Below are 24242 nucleotides of genomic sequence, written 5' to 3' on the forward strand. Positions count from 1 at the left end.
ATGAAGTCATCTCACTCCAGCAACATTTTGGAATTTTATTTCTCTGAAATTCTCAATTCACAGTCTGAAAAATGCGCTGGTTGGGTGCATTGACCTGAACAAGCGCTGCGCTGTGGCTACTAGGAGAATTTCACAGTAACTTCATTGCAGTGTTAATGTAAGCCTTACTTGTGACTAATAAATAAACTTTAAAGCTCCGCACAACTCTTCTTCTGAGTCAGAGGGAGAAGTGGATTTTACGCTGTTTAAGAAAGGATGGGGCAAAGATGTTTCGGTTACAAATCTCTCCGAGCTCGCACTTATCTCTGACCTAGTTTACTCCCCCCTCTCTTAAACAGTATAAAATGCGTCATTTTTTTCCCTTTCTTTAGCTCCGAAGAAGTCGCACAGACTCAAAATATTAACTCTGTTTCAAGTTTAGAATCATAGAATCACTGCAGGGCAGAAGAAGGCCCTTCAACGCATTGAGAGTAAACCAACTCTCTGACAGAGACTCACCGTCTCGCTCTAATCCATGGCTATTTCTTCTAATTTACATATCTTTAAACATTAAGGGGCGTTTTAGCATGTTTCATTTTCTACTTGTTCATGGGATGTGAGTACTGCTGGATAGGCCAGAAGTTATTGCCCATCCCTGATTGCCTTCTTGAATTGTGCCAGTCCATGTGGTGTAGGTACACACTCAACACAGTTAAGGAAGGAGTTGGAGTTGGGGGTAGGGTGTTAGCGTGGATAGAGGATTGGTTGTCAAATAGGAGGCAGAGAGTGGGGGTCAACGGGTGCTATTCGGATTGGCGGATGGTGACTAGTGGAGTGCCCCAGGGGTCGGTGCTGGGGCCTCAGCTTTTTACCATTTATATAGATGATCTGGAGGAGGGAACCGAGTGTAGAGTGTCGAAATTTGCTGATGACACCAAGATTGGGGGAACGGCAAATTGTGCGGAGGGTGTGGAGAGTCTGCAGAAGGATCTCGATAGGCTGGGCGAATGGGCCAGGAAATGGCAAATGGAATTTAATGTTGGCAAGTGTGAGGTGGTCCACTTTGGTAGGAAGAATGGTAGGAAGGACTATTACTTACGGGGCGAAAAACTGCAGCAGGCGACGGTGCAGAGGGACCTCGGGGTCCTTGTGCATGAGTCACAAAAACCCAGCTTGCAGGTGCAACAGGTGGTCAGGAAGGCGAATGGGATGCTGGCCTTCATAGCGAGGGGGATTGAATATAAAAGTATGGAGGTCTTGCTGCAGCTGTATAGGGCATTGGTGAGGCCGCAACTGGAGTACTGTGTGCATTTTTGGGCGCCGCACCTGCGCAAAGATATTTTGGCCTTGGAGGGAGTGCAGAGGAGGTTTACTAGGCTGATACCGGAGTTGAGCTATGAGGAGAGGCTGAATAAACTGGGCTTGTACTCGTTAGAGTTTAGAAGAATGAGGGGAGATCTCATTGAGACGTATAAGATGATGAATGGGATGGATAGGATAGAGGTGGAAAGACTCTTCCCGCTCAAAAAAGACAGGAGGACTAGGGGGCACAGCCTCAAGATAAAAGGGGGGCGGTTTAGAACGGAGTTGAGGAGGAACTTCTTCACTCAAAGGGTGGTGAATCTCTGGAATTCTCTGCCCGTTGAAGTGGTGGAGGCTGCCTCGCTAAATATTTTTAAGACGCGGGTTGATGGGTTTTTGATAGGAGAGGGGATTAAGGGTTATGGGGAGAGGGCGGGAAAGTGTAACTGAGCAGCGACAGATCAGCCATGATCTTATTGAATGGCGGGGCAGGCTCGAAGGGCTGGATGGCCTATTCCTGCTCCTATTTCTTATGTTCTTATGATATATTTCCAAGTCAGGATGGTGAGTGACTGAGACTTGAACTTGAAGGTGGTTGTGCTCCCATCTACCTGCTGCCCTTCTCCTTCTGCGTGGTTGAGGTCATGGGGTTGGAAAGTGCTGTTGAAGGAGCCTTGGTCAGTTCTTGCAGTGCATCTTGTCACTGGTACACACTGCTGTCATTGTGCATGAGATGCCAATCAAACAGGCTGCTTTGTTCAAGATGGTCTCAAGCTTCTTGGGTGTTTTTGGAACTGCACCCATCCAGGCAAGTGGAGGGTAGTCCATCACATTCCCAGGTGCTGGATATTCTTTGGGGAATCAGGATCGTGGTTATTCTAGAGCCTCTGACCTGCTCTTGAGTCACAGTATTTAAAGGGTAAGTTCACCCCAAACATTGTTGTCTAACTAACTGCATCACCAGCCTCTCACACTGTTCAATTCATCACACCTCTACTACTCACGTATCAACAATGCCAATCAGTTTGGTCTCAACCTAACATTCATATGCTTAACCATTCCCACTCACATTGCAAACTGGGTGGCATGATGGTTAGCACTGCTACCTCACAGAACCAGGAATCCAGGTTCGATTCCCGGCTTGGGTCACTGTCTGTGCGGAGTCTGCATGTTCTTCCCGTGTCTGCGTGAGTTTGCTCCAGTTTCCTCCCACAGTCCAAAAGATGTGTGGATTAGGTGGATTGGTGATGCTAAATTGCCCCTTAGTGTCAGGGGGACTAGATAGAGTAAATGGGGGTTATGGGGGTAGGGCCTGGATGGGATTGTGATAGGTGTAGATCCATGGGCCAAATGGCCTCCTTCTGCACTGTAGGTAATGAACATAGCCCAATCCATCATGCAAATCAGCCTCCCATCCATTGACTCTGTCTACACTTCCTGCTGCCTCAGAAAAGCTGCCAGCATAATTACGGACCCCATTCATCCTGGACATTCTCTTTTTCACCTTCTTTCATCAGGAAAAAGATACAAAAGTCTGAGATCACGTACCAATTGACTCAAGAACAGCTTCTTCCATGTTGCCGTAAGACTTTTGAATGGACCTACCTTGCGCTAAGCTGATATTTCTCTACACTCTAGCTATGACTGTAACCCGACATTCTGCACTCTTTCCTCTTCTATGAACTGTGCCTGTATAGCACACAAAAAACAATATTTTTCATTGTATATTAATACATGTGACAGTAATAAATCAAATCAAAAGGATTCTATGATTCTATGTGCCGGTAGGTGCATTGGCCATGCTAAGTTCTCCCTCATGCACTCCAGGTGCACACAGTCCACACGTTCTCCGTGTCTGTGTGGGTTTCCTCTGGATACTCCGGTTTCCTCCCAGTCCAAAAGATGTACTGGTTAGGCGCATTGGCTATGCTAAATTCTCCTTCAGTGTGCCTGAACAGGTGCCAGAGTGTGGCGATTAGGGGATTTTCGTGGTAACTTCATTGCAGTATTAACGTAAGCTTACTTGTGACTAAATAATAAATAAGCTTTGAACTTTTTGGACTGTAGAGGAAACCCACACAGATACAGTGAGAATGTGCAGACTCCACACAGGCTGGAATATGAACCTGGATCCCTGGTGTTGTGAGGCAGTAGTGCTAACCACTATGCCACCCATTAGTAGATTCTTAATTTAAAAAAAAATTCAAATTCTACCATGGCAGGATTTGAACCCAGGCCCCTGGAAGATTAGCTGAGTTTCTGGATTAATGGTCTAGTGATAATCCACTGGATCATTGGAACAAGATTGTTCCTCTTGCTGAGCTCCCCAGGTTAGCAGCCTAGTGGCTGACAGGTGTTCAAATGGCCACAGGGGGCGCATCAACGCGCTTGCGCACTGGCCCGGAGGACCGTCCCCGCCGAGCGGCTGTCGGGTGGGAGTAATGCCGGAGAGAGGTGGCTGAGCGGCCCGGCGAGGAGGGTGAGGAGAGGGGAGAATCCGTCCGACTCGGCTCCCTGCGCCATGGCCAACGCGCTGCGATGCTGGCGCCAGGAGCACTCCAAAGAGAGAATGAAAGACGACAATCTGCCGACGGTAACTTCAGTGGAGCAGGTGAGAGAGATAGAGGCAACGCGTGCGGGCCGGCGGCCGGTGCTGGGGGGGGGAAGGGAAGCGCTGGCTTCCGGCCCCACTGCTTTCTGGGAGCTGTAGTACTTTGGCCGCCGGAAGCGCTGCATGAAGACAGGAAGGGGAACTACAATCCCCAGAATCCTTATCGCCAGTATCCAGTTCCCCCGGCACATGATGAAGGGTAACATGTTCCCCCTCCTCACCACCACTTTGCTTGTAATGTCTTTTAAGTTTATTTATTGGTGTCACAAGTAGGCTCACATTAACATTGCAATGAAGTTACTGTGAAAATATTGGAGTTTACAGTTAACCTATTTGCACCTAGGACTGTAGGTCCCCAGCCCCCCCACTCTGCACTTGTTTTGCATGCTGAAATCTATTTTTGATTGGATTTCGTTTATTATGTATTGGGATACGGGTGGCATAGTGATTAACACTGCTGCCTTACAGTGCCAGGAACCCGGGTTTTATTCCCGGTTTTGGTGACTGTGTGGAGTCGGCAAATTCTCCTTGTGTCTGTGTGGGTTTCGTCCAGATGCTCCAGTTTTCTCCCACAGTCTGAAAGATGTGCTGATTAGGTGCAGTTCTCCCTCAGTGTAACCAAACTGGCACTCTGGCAATTAAGGGATTTTCACAGTAACTTCATTGCAGTGTTAGTATGGGCTGGGTGGTATTTTTATCGGTGCAGACTTGATGGCCCGAATGCTCTCCTTCTGCACTGTAGGGTTTCTGTGATTCTAAGAATGTAAGCTCAGTGTGACACAAACTTTAAAAGATAGTGATAAGTATTGTTTCTTGCGTGTTATACACCCAAAATATATCATTCATAGACTACATGGGGGGAAGGAAAGGAGAGGGTACGGAATAGAACAATACAGCACAGGAAACGGGCCCTTCGGCGCTCCAAGATATAGTGGTGCAGTCACAGCTGGACTGTAGAAAACAGATTAGCACAATGTGTGGTAGGTCCATTCAAAAATCTGATGATAGCAGGAAAGGAACTGTTCTTGAATCAGTTAGTATGTAATCTCAAACTTTTGTCTGACAGAAGAAGGTGGAAGAGAGTATCCCTGGGGCGCGTGGGGTTCTTAATTAAGGACCCACCCTAGCTGAAGGGAGTCAGCAAGGCAGCAGGGTAACTGAAATAAAACTAAAAATGCTGGAAAAATTGAGTGAGAGTAACAGAATTAATGTTTCAATAAAGAACAGTTTGAAACTTTGCAGAGGAAGAGTCATAGTGAACACGAAACGTTAACTCTGTTTCACTCTCCACAGATGCTGCCAGAACTGCTGAGATTTTCCAGCATTTTTTGTTGTTATTCAAGATTTCCAGCATCTGCTGCATTTTGCTTATATTTTAGCAAATGACTGAAGTTAAAAGATGACTTTGGAATGGTAATCAGCATCAAGTAATTTGAGAAAGGTGTGGCTTTGTATGGCTGGCAAAAGTGGAGCAGGGATGAACTCCAGTGCAGAATTCTGGATTAACTAGCTTTATACAGAGTGGATGAGCAGAGTCTGGTATTTGAGAAATTGATCCTCCCTAATCCTGCAAACATTCATTTAGAATTGACAATACCAGAACTGTGGGTGCAGCTTATTCATCTGGAACTATTGTACAATCACCAAGTATAATGCCTTTCTAGTTTACAATGCATCTGAGGAGCTCATGGACTTATTTACTTCTCTGTCACCTATGATTGAGACTATATGATCCAATACCTCTGCTGCTTTCCTCCCATTTATATCTGGGCCACACCTCCTTGGAGGATCCCTTCTGACCTTGAATCAAACTCATTGTTCTCTAGTTTCTCTCTTATCTCCCTCATGACCCCTTTGAGTCAGCTTGTTCTCAGGACCCACCTCCTGCTCACTTGATGCTATTTCTCCTTAAACTGTTGACCTATTTTAACAACAACCTGTATTTATAATGTGCCTCAACTGTAAGAGAACATTCCAAGGTGATTCACAGGAACGTTTGACACCAGTCCACACGATGAGAAATTGGACAAGATGGATCAAAAGCTCGGTCACAGAGCTAAGTTTTAGAGAATATCTTGATGCTGGAAAATGAGGAGTGAAGCAGAGTAGTGTAGAGAGACCACTTGAGCTCGGGGCCCAGGCACTTGAAGTTGTGGCCACTGGAGATGGAGCAATTAAAATTGAGTGCTCAAGAGGACAGAATTGGGGGAACACTTGATATTGCAGAGAATTATGGGGCTGGTGGAAATAGGGGGTGGCAAGCCATGAAGGAACTAAAAGAATTTTTAAAGTAAGAATTTGCTGGAGCCAGGAGGCATTGTATGTCAGCAGGCACAGTGGTGATAGGTGTGTTTGGAGGTTGAAAGGTAGAACATAGGCAGCAGAGATTTGGATGCCTCAAATTTATGAAGATTTGGATGTGGGGCATTAGCCAAGAGTATGTTGGAACAGTCACATCAAGAGGTATTGAAGTTATGAATGAGGGTTGCAGTAGTAGGTGAGCGAAGATGGTAGTGAATTTGATTATGGAGATGGAAATAGGCAGTCTTGGTGTTGGCAAGAATGCAAAGTTCCCATTTGACTGATGTGGTTAATGGTTTGCTTTCCTTGGGTACCGTTCCCTCTCTAAAAGATGCCATTATAACTCTCTCCTCAAAAACAAACCCCTCTTTTCTTGCAAAGTATCATCCCATCTCCAAGATCCTTGAACATGCTGTTTACTCCCAAATCCATGCCCATTTTCTTCCTGAATTCTTATGCGAGGCCCTCCAATCTGGCTCTGTCATTGGACCGAAACTGCTCTTTAAGTTTCAATCCAAGTGACTATCACCAATGGTATCTCTTGTCATCTGTCTTGAGCTGCATCCGCCTTTTGGCATGTTTGATCACTCCATGTTCCTCCAACATCCAAGTTTGCAACAAGCGACAAAAGGTCATGAATGTAGCCCAGCCCATCACGCAAACCAGCCTCCCGTCTGCTGACTCTGCCTACACTTCCCGCTGCCTTGGAAAAGCAGCCAGCATAATTAAGGACCCCGGGCATTCTCTCTTCCACCTTCTTCCGTTGGGAAAAAGATACAAAAGTCTGACGTCACGTACCAACTGACTCGAGAACAGCTTCTTCCCTGCTGCCATCAGACTTTTGAATGAACCCATCTCGCATTAAGTTGATTTTTCTCTACACCCCAGCTGTGACTAAGATTATATTCTGCTCTCTCTTTTCCTTCTCTATGAACGGTATGCTTTGTCCGTATAGCATGCAAGAAACAAAACTTTTCACTGTATGTTAATACATGTGACAATAAATCAAATCAAACACTTCTGCACTATCACTCTCAAAAACACAAGAGATTGGATCAGGAGTAGGCCACAGGGCCTGTTGAACCTGCTTCACCATTCCAGCTGATGTTGGGCTTTAACTCCACTTTTTCATCCATCCACAAATGCCTTAATTCCCCAAGAGACAAAAACCTGTTGCTTTAAATGTATTCAGCGATGGAGCATCCACAATCCTCTGGAGTAGCGAATTCTAAAGATTCACAGTCCCTTTTGAAGCAAGTTCTCCTCCTCCTCGGTGTCAAATGATTGGGCCCTTAATGCTGAGAACTTGGCCCTTGCTTTTTCGGTTTCCCTGACCAGCAGAAAACGATCTCCCAGTGTCAAACCTAGATGGGTGGGCAAGTAGCGATGCCTGCATCCTGACAAAGAATTTTTGGAAAAGGGAAGTGGCTTGTTGTTTGCATGCTAAAACCAACAATGGGAAGAATGAAGAAGGATATTCTCGAAGCCACGTGTGGGGAAATGAGAGGGCTGGCTCGGGAGGGCTGAGGCAGTTTCGGTACAATCATCATTTTAAATTGAAGGTTTTGTTTGATTTGATTTATTGCTGTCATATGTATTAACATACAATGAAAAGTATTGTTTCTTGTGCGCTGTACAGACAAAGCATGCCATTCATAGAGAAGGAAAGGAGAGAGTGCAGAATGTAGTCTTACAGCCATAGCTAGGGTATAGAGAAAGATCAATTTAATTCAAGGTAGGCCCATTCAAAAGTCTGACAGCAGGGAAGAAGCTGTTCTTCAGTCAGTTGGTACGTGACCTTGGACTTTGGTATCTTTTTCCTGATAGAAGAAGGTGGTAGAGAGTATGTCTGGGGTGAGTGGGGTCCTTAATTATGCTGGCCGCTTTTCCGAGGCAGCGGGAAGTGTAGATGGAGTCAGTGGCTGGGAGGCTGGTTTGTGTGATGGATTGGGCTACATTCATGACCTTTTTGTAGTTCGTTGTGGTCTTGGGCAGAGCAGGAGCCATACCAAGCTGTGATACAACCAAAAAGAATGTTTTCTATGGTGCATCTGTAAAAGTTGGTGGGAATTGTAGCTGACATGCCAAATTTCCTTCGTCTTCTGAGAAAGTAGAAGTGTTGGTGGGCTTTCTTAACTATAGTGTCAGCATGGGGGGACCAGGACAGGTTGTTGATTTGAAGCTCTGGACCCTTTCCACTTCGTCTCCATTGATGTAGACAGGGGCATGTTCTCCTTTACGCTTCCTGAAGTCGGGGACAATCTCCTTCCTTTTGTTGACGTTGAGGGAGAGATTATTGTTGCTGCACCAACTCACCAGATTCCCTATCTCATTCCTGTACTCTAAATCAGCCAGTGCAGATTTCACAGCATCTGACAGTTTAAATTTCCTGGCCTGCCCTCCTGCTCTGCTAAAAAGCACATTGCGGCTAATCCTGTAATAGCTGTTCTGCCTTAGTGTTCATTTTGTCTGATTATGCCTGGATGGCATGGTGGCACAGCGGTTAGCATTGCTGCCTCACAGCGCCAGGGACCTAGGTTGAGCTCCGACCTCGGGTCACTGTCGGTGTGGAGACTGCACATTCTCATTGTGTCTGCATGGGTTTCCTCCGGGTGCTGTGGTTTCCACCCACAATCTGAAAGACGTGCTGGTTAGGTGCATCAGCCATGCTAAATTCTCCCTCTGTGTACCCTTACAGGCACCAGAGTGTGACGACTAGGGGATTTTCACAGTGACTTCATTGTAGTGTTAATGTAAGCCTACTTGTGACAGTAATAAATGAATCTGCGAAGTGCTTTGAGATATTTCGATGCTGAATTCCTTGTTACATTGTTGAATGCTCTCAATATTTTAACAAGATTTGAAGGCGTTTAGTTCCGTGAACCATGACATTTGTTTTAACTGGTGATTTAAAGGCATTTTGTTCTGTAGCCCGTGACATTTTGCCATTTAAAGCATAATATAATTTACCACAAAGCAATGAAGACCATAATTGCAAAAGTTAATTAGGTTTTGTGGGAAGTCAACCAATTTGATCAGGCAGTTCTCTCACTGTGGAAGAGTGTTTCGAAAGTCAGAAAGGAGGTTGGGCAAAGATTCTTTTTCACTTGCAGGGTAATAAAATTGTGGAATAATGTGCCCTGGAAGCTTATCGAGATCAGCGTTCACTGCAACTGTGTTCTTGAGGCAATGAAATTTGTCTCTGGAGTGAGGAGGGGTATGGTTGATACTAACTTAATGAAAGGAAATAGGCATAATTGGACAAGGAAATAACAAGGAGGGTTCCGAATGTAATCCCACTTGTAAAGCGATTTAGTTGTTACTTTAGACTGGCAGTAGTTGATCATTGCCCCAGATGTGAGAGAGGCGCCTCACCGTTGATAATGTCTTTTGGACGTATCAGCCCATGAAAGGATCGAACTTGTTGCCGTGCATTCCCTGATAGGGATAGCACACTTCCATATGTCCACGCACAAGAAGACTCGTGCCTAAGCACGACTGAATCAAGTACTGACCTCTGAAGAAACAGCAGTGCAATTATCCCTTCAGAAGAGGAAGAAAGGTATTACAAAGTGGGAGGTGGAAATAACATATAAAAGGAATATTTCCTTCCCCTTTTTTCTGAGAAAAAGGGCACAGTAGTCAGCACCGTTGTCTCACAGCTCCAAGGACTCGGGTTCAATTCCGGCCTTGAGTGACTGTGTGGAGTTTGCACATTCTCCCAATATCTGCATGCATTTCCTCCAATTTCCTCCCATGTTCAAAGATTTGTTTTGATTTACTATTGTCACATATATTGGTATACGTCAAAGTATTGTTTCTTCTGTGCTATACTGACAACATACCATTCATGGAGGAAAGGAAAGGAGAGGGTGCAGAATGCAGTTTCACAGTCACAAAGAAAAATGGCACAGTGTGGTTAGCACTGCTGCCTCACAGCTCCAGGAACCCGGGTTCAGTTGGGCCTTGGGTAACTGTGAAGTTTGTAGAGAAACTCTGCAGTTTCTGTCGAAAAAGATCAGCTTAATATACGGTAGGTCCATTTCAAAGTCTGATGGCAGCAGGGAAGAAGCTGTTATTGAGTTGTTCGGTATGTGTTCTCAGACTTTTGTGTTTTTTCCCAATGGAAGAAGGTGGAAGAGAGTATGTGTGGGTATTGTGGGGTCCTTGACTGTGCTCCCTGCTTTTCTGAGGCAGCGGGAAGTGCAGACGGAGTCGATGGATGGGACATTGGTTTGTGTGATGGATTGGGCTATATTCACGACTCTTTGACCAAGATCGCAGTGAACTACAGAGCAGGAGCTATACCAAGCTGTGGTACATTTGGAAAGGATGCTTCCTATGATGCATCTGTAGAAATTAGAAATTGGTGAGGGTCGTAGCGGACATGCCCAATTTTCTTAGCCTCTTGAGAAAGTAGAGGCAATGGTGGGCTTTCTTAACTATGGTCAGGGTGGAGGGACCAGGACAGGTTGTTGATGCTTTGGACGCCTAGAAACTTGAAACTGTCTCTTCTGTCTATATCATCTTCGTTGATATAGACGTGGTTAGGGTTAGTTTCCACTACATTTCTTGGAGTCGACTATCTCCTTCGTTTACTGACATCAAGGGAGGGATTATTGTCATTGCATCATTTCACCAGATTCAGTCTCTTTCCTGTACTCTATCTCATCATTGAGATTCATCCCACTGTGGTGGTGTCATCAGCAAATTTGAAATTGGAGTTGGAGGAGAATTTAGCCACACATCATAGGTGCATAAGAAGTCTCGAAAAGGACACAGCCTTGTGGGGCAGCGATGTGCAGGTTACTGGATTGGCCATGCTTAATTGTCCATTAGTGTCCCAACACGTGTAGGTTAGGGGGATTAGTGTGGTAAATGCATGACGTTGCAGAAATAGAGCAGGGGGACGGGGCTTGGGTAAAATATCCTGTCAGAGGATCGGTGTAGACTTGATGGGCTGAATGATCTCTTCTGCACTGTATGAGTTCTGTGTTCTAAACTTTATTTGTTAGTGTCACAAGTAGGCTTACATTAACATTGCTATGAAGTTACTGTGGAAATTCACTAGTTGCCACACTCCAGCACCTGTATAGCTACACTGAGGGAGAATTTAGCACGGCCAATGCACCTAACCAGCTTTAGACTGTGGGAGGAAACTAGAGCACCCGGAGGAAACCATGCAGTCACGGGGAGAATGTGCAGACTTTGCACAGACAAGTGAACCACGTCGGGAATCGCACCCAGGTCCTTGGCGCTGTGAAGCAGCAGTGTGAACCACTATTTGATTTGCAAAATAGTTTGTGGCAGATGTTTGAGAATCACATGGAAAGATCATTATTTTCTTTTGCATTTGCTCCTCAAAATTCAAGGAGAATGACCAGATATGTTAAGTTTCATAGATCGTGATATACAAGTCTACTTCTGAAGCTTTGAAAGATCCTTCCAAAGTGGGAGTTGATATAAATGCCAGGAACAAAGTGTGAGCCATGGAAATGATGGCTGTTCTGAAATGTGAGAAAACACAGAGCACAAGTACTTTGAATCAATGCGCCATATATTATTAATCAAATAGTTTGGCAATCACAAAATCGTAAAAAAAAAACAGTCACATTGATTGTCTTTGGAGTCCACTGCAAAGGATTCATTGGATTCATCCAGAAACACTTTGGCTCTGGCCTCATCACGCGGATCCCACCCTGGGCCAGCGGTGGCAATTTCAATTTCATAATCATCCCTCCAATTCAAATCATCTTCCTCTCCGTCCGTTGAGATGGACATTAATTTTTTTTCATTCATTTGTGGGACATAGTCGTCACTGGCTGGCCAGCATTTATTGCCCATCCATAGATGCCCTTGAGAAGGTGGTGGTGAGCTGCCTTCTTGAACTGCTGCGGTCCACATGCTGTGAATTGACCCACAATGCCGTCAGGGAGGGAATTCCTGGATTTTGACCCAGGACTGCAAAGGAACGGTGATATATTTCCAAGTCAGGATGGTGAGTGGCTTGGAGGGGAACTTACAGGTGGTGATGTTCCCATGTATCTGCTGCCCTTGGCCTTCTGGGTGGAAGTGATTGTGGGTTTGGAAGGTGCTGTCTAAGGATCTTTGGTGAATTTCTGCACTGCGTCTTGTAGATAGCACACACTGCTATTACTCTGCGTCAATGGTGGGGGAGTTGCTCTTTGTAGATGTGGTGCCAGTCAAGCGGGGCTGCTTTGTCCTGGTTGATGTCAAGCCTCTTGAGTGTTGTTGGACCCATTCAAGCAAGTGGGGAGTATTCCATCACACTCCTGACTTGTGCGCACTTCTGAATTGTGTATTTGTGACCCTAATATGAGCAAAATACGGAGGATGCTGGAATCTGGAACAAGAACAAAGAAACACTCAATGGGTCTGGCAGCTTATATAGGAAAAAAAAACAAAGAAACATATTTCTGAGCTGAAAAATTAAGGCTGAACGCTAATGTGATTATAGCTCCAAACATGCATTTATTAGCAGAAAATGGTGGTCTGAGAATTCCGAGTATCGACGTAAATATTCAATGAGGCACCGAAAAATGGGTCATCTTGTTAACACCCCAGGTTGACTTGTACACTGTGATCAGGCAAAGGTAAAGTTACGTAGTCCCGGATGATCACAGGTTGCTTTCCCCTTTTGAGGGGGCGAGCTGACTGGTGGCGATTTAGCCTGAGGATCGCCACACATCAGGCGAGGGTCAAGGTTGAGAAGTTGGGGCCTTCGTGAACAACCTCAGCCAGTACTGGAATTGAACCCGCGCTGTTGGTGTCACTAACCAGTTGTCCAGCCAACTGAAAATTAAACTGACCAAAGATGTGTGGATTGGTCATGCTAAATTGGCCCTTAGTGTCAGGGGGATTAGCAGGGTAAATGCTTTGGGTTATAGGTATTGTGGTTGGTACATATTCGATGGGCTAAACGGCCTCCTTGTGCACTGTAGAATTCTAAGATCCACGACGCTGCAATCTAGTATTGTAGCGTGCCAAAGAGAGTATTTTTATTTGAACATGGAGTTCATTTAATTATTTTAAAGGAGTTTGTATAGCATCATAGAATCCCTACAGTGCAGAAGGAGGCCCATCAAGAATGCACTGACAACAATCCCACCCAGGCCTTATACCTGTAACCCTGCTAGTCCCCTGACACTAAGGAGCAATATAGCATGGCCAATCAACCTAACACACACATCTTTGGACTGTGGGAGGAAACTGGAGAACCCGGAGGAAACCCAGGCAGACATGGTGAGAATGTGCAAAGTCCACACAGACAGTGACCCGAGGCCAGAATTGAACGTGGCTACGAGGGCACAAACTAGTACTGCTTGAAATATTGAAATATTTTATCCCTCGGGAAAATCGTGCAAGAAATGGGTTAAGTAGTGAGAGAGTATCTCTCTCGATGCATTTCACTTGACAGATGTGTGAAACGTAAATGTTGATTACTTGGTGTTATTGTGTCTGAAAGCTATTGAACCACCATAAGGAATCTTCTATTAAATTTCTACTTTCCCCCTTTACACAAATGTCCATTTCTTTGTGGAACAGTTCCTGCTGCTGATGAAAATGCTTGTTCCTCACCTGTCACCATTGATAGTATCAATGTTTGCACTGCAGTCTTCCACGAAATATACTCCCTGTGTTTGTAAAGAACTTGATCTGAAATCAGTACTTGTGGCTCATTGTAAATTTCCTACCATTCAAATTGAAGTTCATAGAAGGTTCATAGAATCCCTACAGTGCAGAAGGAGGCCATTTGGCCCATCGAGCCTGCATCGACAGCAATCCCACCCCAGACCCTATCCCTTTAACCCCACCTACTTGTCCTATTCACATATTGGGGCACTAAGGAGCAACTTAGCATGGCCAGTCCGCCTAACTGCACATCTTTGGATTGTGGAAGGAAACCGGCGCATCCGGAAGAAACCCACGCAGACATGGGGAGAACGTGTAAATTCCAACACAGACAGTCACCCGAGGCCAGAATTGAACCCAGGTCCCTGGCACTGAGGTAGTAGAGCCGCCCACTGTGCTACCGTGCTGCCCAGTTGATTCAAGGAATTTCATGGAAATTGTTTGCAGGGCAGAAACGCATAGTTTGTTAAATAATTCTCCTGAAGAGGGAGGATGCATTATGATGCTCTTACATGACTGTATGTTGCCAAAAAAGCTTAACAGAGAAAAGCTTTTAAATACAGATAGCTACCCATAAATTCAGGAGAAACTTCTTTGTCCAAAGAATGGTAAGAATGTCGGACTCAACACTACAAAGAGTGAGTAAATAGAAGTTGGTATGTACTTAAAGTAAGTGCGTGTGTACAGCAGGCAGTAAAGAAGGCAAATGGTATGTTGGCCTTTGAAGTAAGAGGATTTAAGGATAGGGATGTTTTGCTGAGATTGTATACAGAGTGTTGGTGAGGCCACGCCTGGAACACTGTGTGCAGTTTTGGTGTCCTTATCTGAGGAAGGATGACCTTGTTATAGAGGGAGTACAGCAAAGTTTACCAGGTTGCTTCCTGGGATGGCAGGTCTGTCATATGAGGAGAGACTAAATTGCTTAGGATTATATTTACTGGAGTTTAGAAGAGTGAGATGGGATCAAAATTCTAACAGGGTTAGACAGGGTAGATTCAGAAAGAATGTTTCTGATGGTGGGGGAGTCCAGAACTAAGAGTCATAGTTTGAGGATAAGGGGTAAACCTTTTAGAACTGAGATGAGGAGAAATTTCTTTACCCAGAGGGTGGTAATTGTGTGGAATTCACTACCACAGAAAATAGTTGAAGCCAAAATGTTGACTGATTTCAAGAAGAAATTAGATATAGCTCTTGGGGCTAAAGGGATCAAGGAAGATGGGAGGAAGGGAGCGGAATTAGGATATTGAATTTGATGATCAGCCATGATCAAGATGAATGGGTTGGAAGAAGAGGGGTGGAAGGGGGTCCTTGTGGAGTTTAAATGCTGATATACCAGTTGGGCCAAATGGCTTGATTCTGTGTTGTAAATTCCACCTAACATTGGGTGGAATACTTCTGCAACTGGGACTGAAAGTTTGCTATTTTGTGACAGTAGTGATGGTGAAAATGTCAAGTGTTCACTATACCTGTGCCTCTGAAACTGTCAGCAACTTCTGGAATGCCCCCCTGTGGAAACGCGCAAGTTGCCATCAGCAAACCTGCCCACAAAATCTGGGCCACAGTTTTAGTTTAAAGATTCTACCAAGAGCAAACAACTATTATCATCTCGGGTTTTGTTGCTGTCAATCGCGGATCAGAATCGTGTCCAAAAGGAATCATGATTTAAGTTGACATGTGCCAAGTGAAATCCTCCTTCCACCATTTTGTAATTGGAAGCCAACAGTTCATTAGGCTCACTGAAACTTCTTACACAATTATTTTTGATGAACTTGGCATCGCTTTTCGAGTGAGCAGCCGGTGTCCTCACAGTTTTCATTACTTGGATCTAAATGTGAAGGTTGTAAATTTGAGAGACACCTATTCTCCAATACCACTTTTCTCGACAGATGCTCTGAGTCATGCCAGGGTGTCTAAAGAGAAATGACAGTTATGTAACTATCCTTTGGGGAAAAAAAATCAATGGGACTGCCGTGGTTATTTTGAGAAGATTAGCTGTAGACTGCTAAATATTGTTGTGCTTTCAAATATGACTCTAATTTTCATGGCAACAGGCTTATAATTATTTTATGCGCTTGGAATATTGAATGACAAAGTTACTTTAAGAACATATATAAACAACATCTGGCAAAAAAAAACAGTTGATTACTTGCTAATAACATATTTTTCACATTCAGGTCAATTTCTGTGACATCATTGAATCCCTGCAGTGCAGAAGGAGGTCTTTCGGCCCATTGAGTCTGCACTGACAACAACCTCGCCCAGGCCCCATCCCCATATATTTGCCCCGCTAATCCCTCTAACCTACGCATCCCGGGACACTAAGGGGCAATTTAGCAAGGCCAATCCACCTAACCCACACATCGTGGGACTGTGGGAGGAAACCAAAGCACCTGGAGGAAACCCACGCAGACATGGGGAGAACGTGCAGACTGCGCACAGATAGTGACTCAAGACAGGAATTGGAGCCGTGAGACAGCAGCGCTATCTGTGCCCTACTGCCGCATTGCTGTGACATTTGGCATGAAATGGTGTCAACCAACAACCATAGAAGCTAACTGGGAGGGCAGGGAGCCACTTGGTGCCAGGAGATGGGGGGTGGGTGGTGGCAGAGACATTGAAGATTGCTTGTAAAACTAAAGACTGGAAAGGCTGAAGCCACTTTTCCCACTTCCTAACCACTGAATCCTTCCCTCTCCCTCGAAGCCTTGGTGTTGGATTTGATCCAGAGCTGAGTTACCTGTGCTATGACTCAGGCCCCCTAAGAACAAACAGAAAGGGCTTTGCAGGTTAGACAGCCTCTTTGAGGAGAGGAATGTTACTTTTTCTCTGCGGATGCCACCAGACCTAGCCAGTGTTTGCAGCTGTTTTTATTTGATCTCCAGTATCCACAGCGGTTTCCTTTTTTTTTGTTCTGAGTTGCGTGTCTGGAAAAACAAACAATACATCGGCTTCAAATAAAGAAGCTTACAGATTGCAACTCGATGAGTGCAGATTGAATAATTGGAAAAACAAAAGCTTGGTTTAAAACATTGTCCCTTGGACCGCATTTGTGTTGTTGCATACGATGGATTTAATGCTACGTTACATAGTATTTGTTGTCATGGGGCTATGCCCACTTTTATTTGGTAGCCATGATGTGGAGATGCAGGGTTGGACTGGGATGGGCACAGTAAGAAGTCTCACAACACCAGGTTAAAGTCCAACAGGTTTATTTGGAATCACAAGCTTTCGGAGTGCTGGACTCCAAAAGCTCATGATTCCAAATAAACCTATTGGACTTTAACCTAGTGTTCTGAGAATTCTGACTGTGTCCACTTTTGTTTGATAATTCATAGAATCCATACAGAGGGAAAGACCATTTGGCCCATCGAGATTGCACCAACAACAGTCCCTCCCAGGCCCTATCCCTGTAACCCCAAATATTTACCTTGCTAATCCCCTGGTACTAAGGGGCAATTTAGCATGGCCAATGCACCTAACCCGCACATCTTTGGAGTGTGGGAGGAAACTGGAGCACTTGGAGGAAACCCACGCAGACACAGGGAGAACATGCAAACTCCACACAGACAGTGACCCAAACTGGGAATTGAATCCGGGTCCCTGGCGCTGTGAAGCAGCAGTGCTAACCACTGTGCCACCATGCCACCCATGTTTCTGCTTGCAAAATGCATTTGGTGCCAGCATTAGGACATTAAAGTGAAGAGCTAAGCCTTTGCCGTGGGTTCCTTCATCTTGACTAGAAAACCTGGAGGCAAAATGAAGCTTTATCTGGTTGCCCTGTATATTTATCATAGAATACTTACAGTGCAGAATGAGGCCATTCAGCCCATTGAGTCTGCACTAACTCTGCAGTAGAGCACCTTACCCTGGCCCTATCCCTGTAACCCCTCGTATTTACCCTGCTAATCCCCCGAATTTGGACTATAAGGGATAATTTAACATGGCAGTCCACCTAACGTGCACATGTTTGGACTGTGGGAGGAAACCAGAGCACCAGAGGGAACCCACGCAGACATGGGGAGAACATGCAAACTCAACACCTGAGGTCAGAGTTGAACCTGGGTTTGTGGTGTAGTGAGGCAGCAGTGCTAACCACTATGTCGCCCTATCTAATATGGAATTGAAAATGACAAATTTGAAGTGGTCCTGCTTAGTGCATGGTCCAAAGGTTAATTAGTTTGAGTCAAAAGAAGGACAATTTACAAATAAATTAGCTGAGATCCAAGTCAAAATCCAAGTTGCTGACCTCTTGTTCTTGTGGTCTGTCACTGCAACAAACAATTCCAAATGGATCTGTTTTGCCAGTCAAGAAGGATGCTCTTTATAGAACTTTCCATGATGCTTTCTTGTATATTAAAGCAGAGAGAGAGGTTCAAGGTCAGGATGTTGCAGTTTGAGTAGTGAGCAATTCTTCAAATATATAGCCAATCATCCTGCGAGCCCTATATGTGGTATTTTTAACTATACCTTTAAGCTAAATTATTTGGAAGGCAATATTATGAATTCTGAAATTTTTTTTATTCATTCATGGGACATGGATGTCACTGGCTGGCCAAGATTTATAGACCATTACTAGTGGCCCTTGTTCAGAGGGCAGTTGAGAGTTAACCACATTAGTGTGGATCTGGAGGCAGACTTCCTTCCCTAAAGGATATTAGTGAACTAGATGAGTTTTTCCGTCAATTGGCAATGGTTTCATGGTCATCAGTAGATTCTTCATTTCAGATTTTTTTTATTGAATTCAAATTCCACTATCTGTCATGGCGGAATTCGAATCTGGGTCCCCATAACATTAGTTGAGTTTCTGGATTAATAGTCTAGCGATAAGACCACTAGGCCATCACCTCTCCTTGCTGATTACATGATAATCATAGACTCATAGACATTTACAGCATGGAAACAGGCCCTTCAGCCCAACTTGTCCGTGCCACGCTTCTTTTTTTTTAAACATAAGAAATCGGAGCAGGAGTCGGCCATCTAGCCCTTCGCGCCTGCCCCGCCATTCAGTAAGATCATGGCTGATCTGTCGTGGCTCAGTTCCACATTCCACATTTCCACACCCCAAAGCTAATCCCAGTTGCCCACATTTGGCCCATACCTCTCTATGCCTTTCTTACTCATGTAACTGTCTAAATGCTTTTTAAAAGACAAAATTGTACCCACCTCTACTACTATCTCTGGCAACTTATTCCAGACACTCACCACCCTCTGGGTGAAAAAAATTGCCCCTTTGGACTCTCTTGTATCTCCCCCCTCTCAATTTAAACCTCCAGTTTTAGACTCCCCCACCTTTGGGAAAAGATATTGACTATCTAGCTGATTTATGCCCCTCATTATTTTATAGACCTCTAGGAGATCACTCCTCAGCCTTCTACGCTTCAGAGAAAAAAAGTCCCAATCTATCGAGCTTTTCCTTATAACTCAAACCATCAAGTCCTGGAAGCATCCTGGTCAATCTTTTCTGCACTCTATAGTTTAATAATATCCTTTCTATAATAGGGTGAGCAGAACTGTACACAATATTCACAATATTCCTTACCAATGTCTAGTACAACTTCAACAAGACGATGACCATGAGAAACAGTTTTTAAGTAACTAAGCTGTATGCTGTGTTTGCTTCTGTATATTACTGCTGACAACAAAATTGCACTCAGGGGTTTTTAACCTTTTGTGCTGCATGAACACAAAGAATAGAAGCAGGCGTAGGTTACCAGGCCCTTCAAGCTTGGTCAATCAGCATGATCTTTGAAGGGTGGCATGGTAGTATAGTGGTTAGCACTGCTGCCTCAAAGCGCCAGGGACCCGGGTTCAATTCCTGGCTTGGGTCATTGTCTGTGTGGAGTTTGAACGTTCTCCCAGTGTCTGTGTGGGTTTCCTCCAGGTGCTCCGGTTTCCTGCCACAATCCAAAGATATGCGGGTTAGGTGGCTTGTCCGTGATACATTGCCCCTTAGTGTCAGGGAGACTAGCTAGGGTAAATGCATGGAGTTATGGGGATAGGGCCTGGGTGGGATTGTGGTTGGTGCAGATTCGATGGGCCGAATGGCCTATTTCTGCACTGTGGGATTCTATGAAATCTGGACGCTAGCTGGGCATGCAGTCAAGAGGATAAGAGTTTTATGAATTTCTCTGTGACGTAATCAATATATTTCATGCTGAATTATTAAGTTTCACCTTGTAAGAAAGTTCATAATTCACAGGCTTACACGCACATTGCCTTTTGCAGTAAATATTAGGAAGAAGCTTGAAGCTTATCAACTCATCAGCATAAAATAAATAGGCATTCATTTCTCCCCTGTTTTTATTTGTGCTTTCCATAACAGCAGGCACCGTCATGCTGGTGACTATATTTATACCGCAGTGCTTTGTTTTGTGTGGTGCATTTTATGTGTTGCAGTAGCAATGAAGGATCAGAGAGAAGGGTCTTTCTTAACTGATGTGTTTGAAATTCATCAAACCAGCTGATGACATGGAAAGTAATGTGATTTTTTTTAATGGAGAATCTTTTTTATAAAAGAGACCATTCAGACTCTTTTGAACTGTCGGAGTCAAAATAAGGGGAGAGGAGAAAAAAAGTTACCCTTTTCATCAATCTATGGTAATCTTCCGTTTGCTTTGTAAATACGACAATTATAAGCGTATGTTCATGTGTGTTGGCAATAGATAATTTTTTTTACGTTGAGGCATAGCACATAGCAATTTGAACCATTTGTTCTATTTGGCTGTCCTTTTAGACTAGTGTCTTTAAACAACTCCAAGGGAAAAATATCCTGCAACTTGGAACTTACGAATTGATGCATTCTAATGATGAGAATTTATTTATTAGCTAAGTTTTTAAATGGTTTACAGTCCCGAATGTTAACAAACAACTCCATTGTTTGAAAACAGTTGATTCATGGTATTGTAATGTTTCCTTTGTGCTGGATAAATCATACAATGCAGAAAGAGGCCATTCAGCCCATCACGTCTGCACTGACCACGATCCCACCTAGTTCCTAACCCCATAACCCCATGCATTTGCACTAGCTAGTCCCCCTGACACTAAGAGGCAATTTAGCATGGCCAACTCAACCTAACCCGCACATCTTTGGATTTTGGGAGGAAACCGGAGCACCCAGAGGAAACCCACGCAGACACGGAGAGAATGTGTGAACGTACAGCTACCCAAGCCAGGAATTGAACCCGGGTCCCTGGCACTGAGGCAGCAGTGCTAACCATTGTGCCAGCGCGCTGCCCAAATATTCATATTCATATATTCATTTTCATTTCGATATTGTAATAGTCATGAAAAAACTTAAGCATATAAACTACCTGTACGCAACAGAACACTTTGACTCTTGCGAGTTTTAACCTTTCAAAAGGAAAGCGCAGCGGAGCTAGAAATTAGATAGAAATTGAAGTTTAATTGTAATATTACTGAAGGCGAACATTACCAATTAGCTTAGAGTCTGGCACAGAGTTACACTGAATAATAAGAATTACAACACCATGATTTACATTGAGATGAGAGTCCACATAGGAGCTTTGTTTTTAATAGAATCACGATAATTTTTCTGGTCTTTGCTGTATAAATTAACACAGCAATGAAAGTGAAAAGGGCGTTAATATCTGCACTTAGCTTTGCCACATTGGCATGAATTTGGGGCAAAGTCTATACGAAATTGAACGGTATGCAGGAGCATGTAATGAAATGAGTTGAGACAAATATTGTTTCTATAAGTACCTAATTACTTTGGGCCTTAAAACTACCAAATGATCCAGATTACACTATTAACCTTTCAGCTTTAACAATGGTGTCATCAAAATTCCAGAAAACTAGTGTGGAAAATTGAAATGCTTCATGTGATGTTCAGCTTGCTGCAGATGTCAATTCTTCTGCTGAAGTGATGGAAGAAGATGGGCAATAATTGCACTGCTGCCTCACAGCGCCAGGGACCCGGGTTCGATTCCCAACTTGGGTCACTGTCTGTGTGGAATTTGCAAGTTCTCGCCATGTCTGCATGAGTTTCCTCCGGGTACTCTGGTTTCCTCCCACAGTCTGAAAGACGTGCTGGTTTGGTGCTTTGGCCGTGCCAAATTCTCCCTCGGTGTACCCAAACAGGCACCGGAGTGTAGTGACTGGGGGCATTTTCACACTAACTTCATTGCAGTGTTAATGTAAGCCTACTTGTAACTAATAAATAAACTTTACTTTTACTTTTTACTTTACATCCATTAGTCTTGGGAGTTTTAAAAGCTGCAAGCCTTACTAGACTGTAGTGTTGCTGAACATAGATGGACAGGAATTGAGCCTTTTTTTCTCCTGATTACTTTGCAAGCTTCCTTCAACCTCCTGTACACCCATGTTTGGAATAAAAAAAACTGCACATGCACACACACGTGCGTACGTAAAATAGTTAAGTCTGGGGTTAACAAACGCATGGATAGAGCTTTCAGCAGAAGAGCTAAAGTAGGGGCGGAGGAGTTGGGCAAATTTAGGAAGGTGGAAATAGTTGCCTTCTAAAGGCTATTCTAATGCCCTTTTGGGGAAGTAATTTGCTGTCTGTACCTGGTCTGGCCCGCATGTGATTCCAATCCACAATAATGTGGTTGACTCTGATTGACTGAAAATGGCAAGCAAGCCACTCAGTTTGTGGGCAGTTAGGAGTGAGCAACAGACGCTGGCCTAATCAGCAACATCCACAATGAATAAAACATATGGATAAAACATACACAGATGCACATTCTCAAACCCACATACAGGTGCATTTGTGTATACTCACTCGCGGATATATGCACACTGTTACACATGCATCCTCACTCAAATGCATGCATGTGGATAGGCGCAGTTGCCAGGATGTACACATGTGCGCACACATGCGCCAAGTCATTCAGATATGCACATCCACACACACATTTGTCAGACATGTACACATGCTCATGTTAACAAATGAATGGACACACTAATTCACATACTATAAATGCACATCTGTGCACACAAACACATATAAACAAATGCATCTGACTGTTCAAAGGTTAGACCAGTGTTGGGTCCATTCATTCGTTTGAAGAGATGAGAGGACAGCACTGATACGAGTTTTAAAATGGCTTTTTTTTAACTGAAATGAACTTAAAGAATTAACATGTCAGAAGTGAAAAAAGTGAACTGAACTTGAACTAAACACACACTTTAATCCCAAAATATATTTCAAACCTTATCTCATTATTGAAAGTGTTTCTCGCATAGTCTCTGTCTAGAAAAACAATCCTCGCAGCTGCTTCTATGGGAAACTGTTGTTTGCCTGCATTGTGTACCCTTCAGGAATGCAGTCAATTTTTAGCCAACCCATCATGCCTTCTGATTCTCCATGTAGTCGAGTTAACTACAATTATTCAGCTTAGCAGAATTAGTTAACCCCGACAGTCTAGCATTTAAATGTAACTGTGCACAGGCAGTAATATTTTAAAATGAAGTCTTTGTACAGACTGAAGCGAACAGGGCTATCCCTCAGCCAGCATTTGTTGCCCATTCCTAATTGCCCTTGAATGGAGTGGCTTGCTTGGCAAAGGCATCTACTCATCCTTCTTGACTTGTCTGCACCTTTGACACAGTTGACCACTCCGCCCACCCCAACATCTCTCCACTTTCATCTAGCTGAGAGGAACTGTACCCACCTTGTTCCTTTCTTATTTATCTAATCATAGTAAGAAAATCTGCTGCAAAAGCTTTCCTTCCTGCTCCTGTTCTTCTTCTACAGGTGTCTTCAACGGATCTATCCTTGGACTCCCCCCAATTTTGAACTGCAGTCGGCTTCACGGTGACATAATCTGACCACACACCATGAGTGACAACAGCCAGCTTCTATGTAGCCATCACCTCTCTCAATTCCCTGCACTACTCTGTGATGTCAGACTGCTTATCCAACATCTAGCACTGGATAAACATAAATTTTTTCCAGTTAAATATTCGGAAGCCATTGATTTAATTCCTACCACAATCTCTTGCTGTCTCACCACTGACTGCATCCGTCTCCCTGGCAAATGTTTTGGACTGAATCTTAGTGTTGTATTTGACCCCGAGATGAACTTTTAGCCATATATCTATGCTGTCACTGTGACGCCCTATTTCCACCTTCATGCACCTGCCTGTCTCCACCCCTGCCTCAGCTCTGCTGCTGAAAGTCCTAGTAAGAAGTCTCACAACACTAGGTCAGAGCCCTAACCATGCCTTTGTTAGCTCCAGGCTGGACTATTCCAACACACTCCTGGCCTCCTTAAATTTGAGATCATCCAACGTCCATGTCCTAACTCTCTTCACCCAACACCCTTGTGCTTCCTGATCCAAGCAGGATCTCACCCTTCCTTATCTCTAACTTCTCTCTGTCTGACAATCCTCTGAGATACTTGCCTTCCTCTAA

General features: G+C 44.2%; 1 protein-coding gene across 1 annotated transcript in view; it reads left to right on the forward strand.

Annotated features, from left to right (window-relative positions):
- The first annotated feature begins 3692 nt into the window (after nt 1–3692).
- Nucleotides 3693–24242, forward strand: part of fntb (farnesyltransferase, CAAX box, subunit beta) — a 98035-nt gene continuing 77485 nt past the window's right edge. The window contains exon 1 of the mRNA XM_080203093.1: nt 3693–3892. Coding sequence (XP_080059219.1) covers nt 3803–3892 — 90 coding nt within the window. The 5' untranslated portion in view covers nt 3693–3802. The remainder of the gene's footprint in view (nt 3893–24242) is intronic.

Source organism: Carcharhinus amblyrhynchos, chromosome 14 (assembly GCF_965287045.1).
Source record: "Carcharhinus amblyrhynchos chromosome 14, sCarAmb.v2.hapA, whole genome shotgun sequence".
Lineage (NCBI taxonomy): Eukaryota > Metazoa > Chordata > Chondrichthyes > Carcharhiniformes > Carcharhinidae > Carcharhinus > Carcharhinus amblyrhynchos.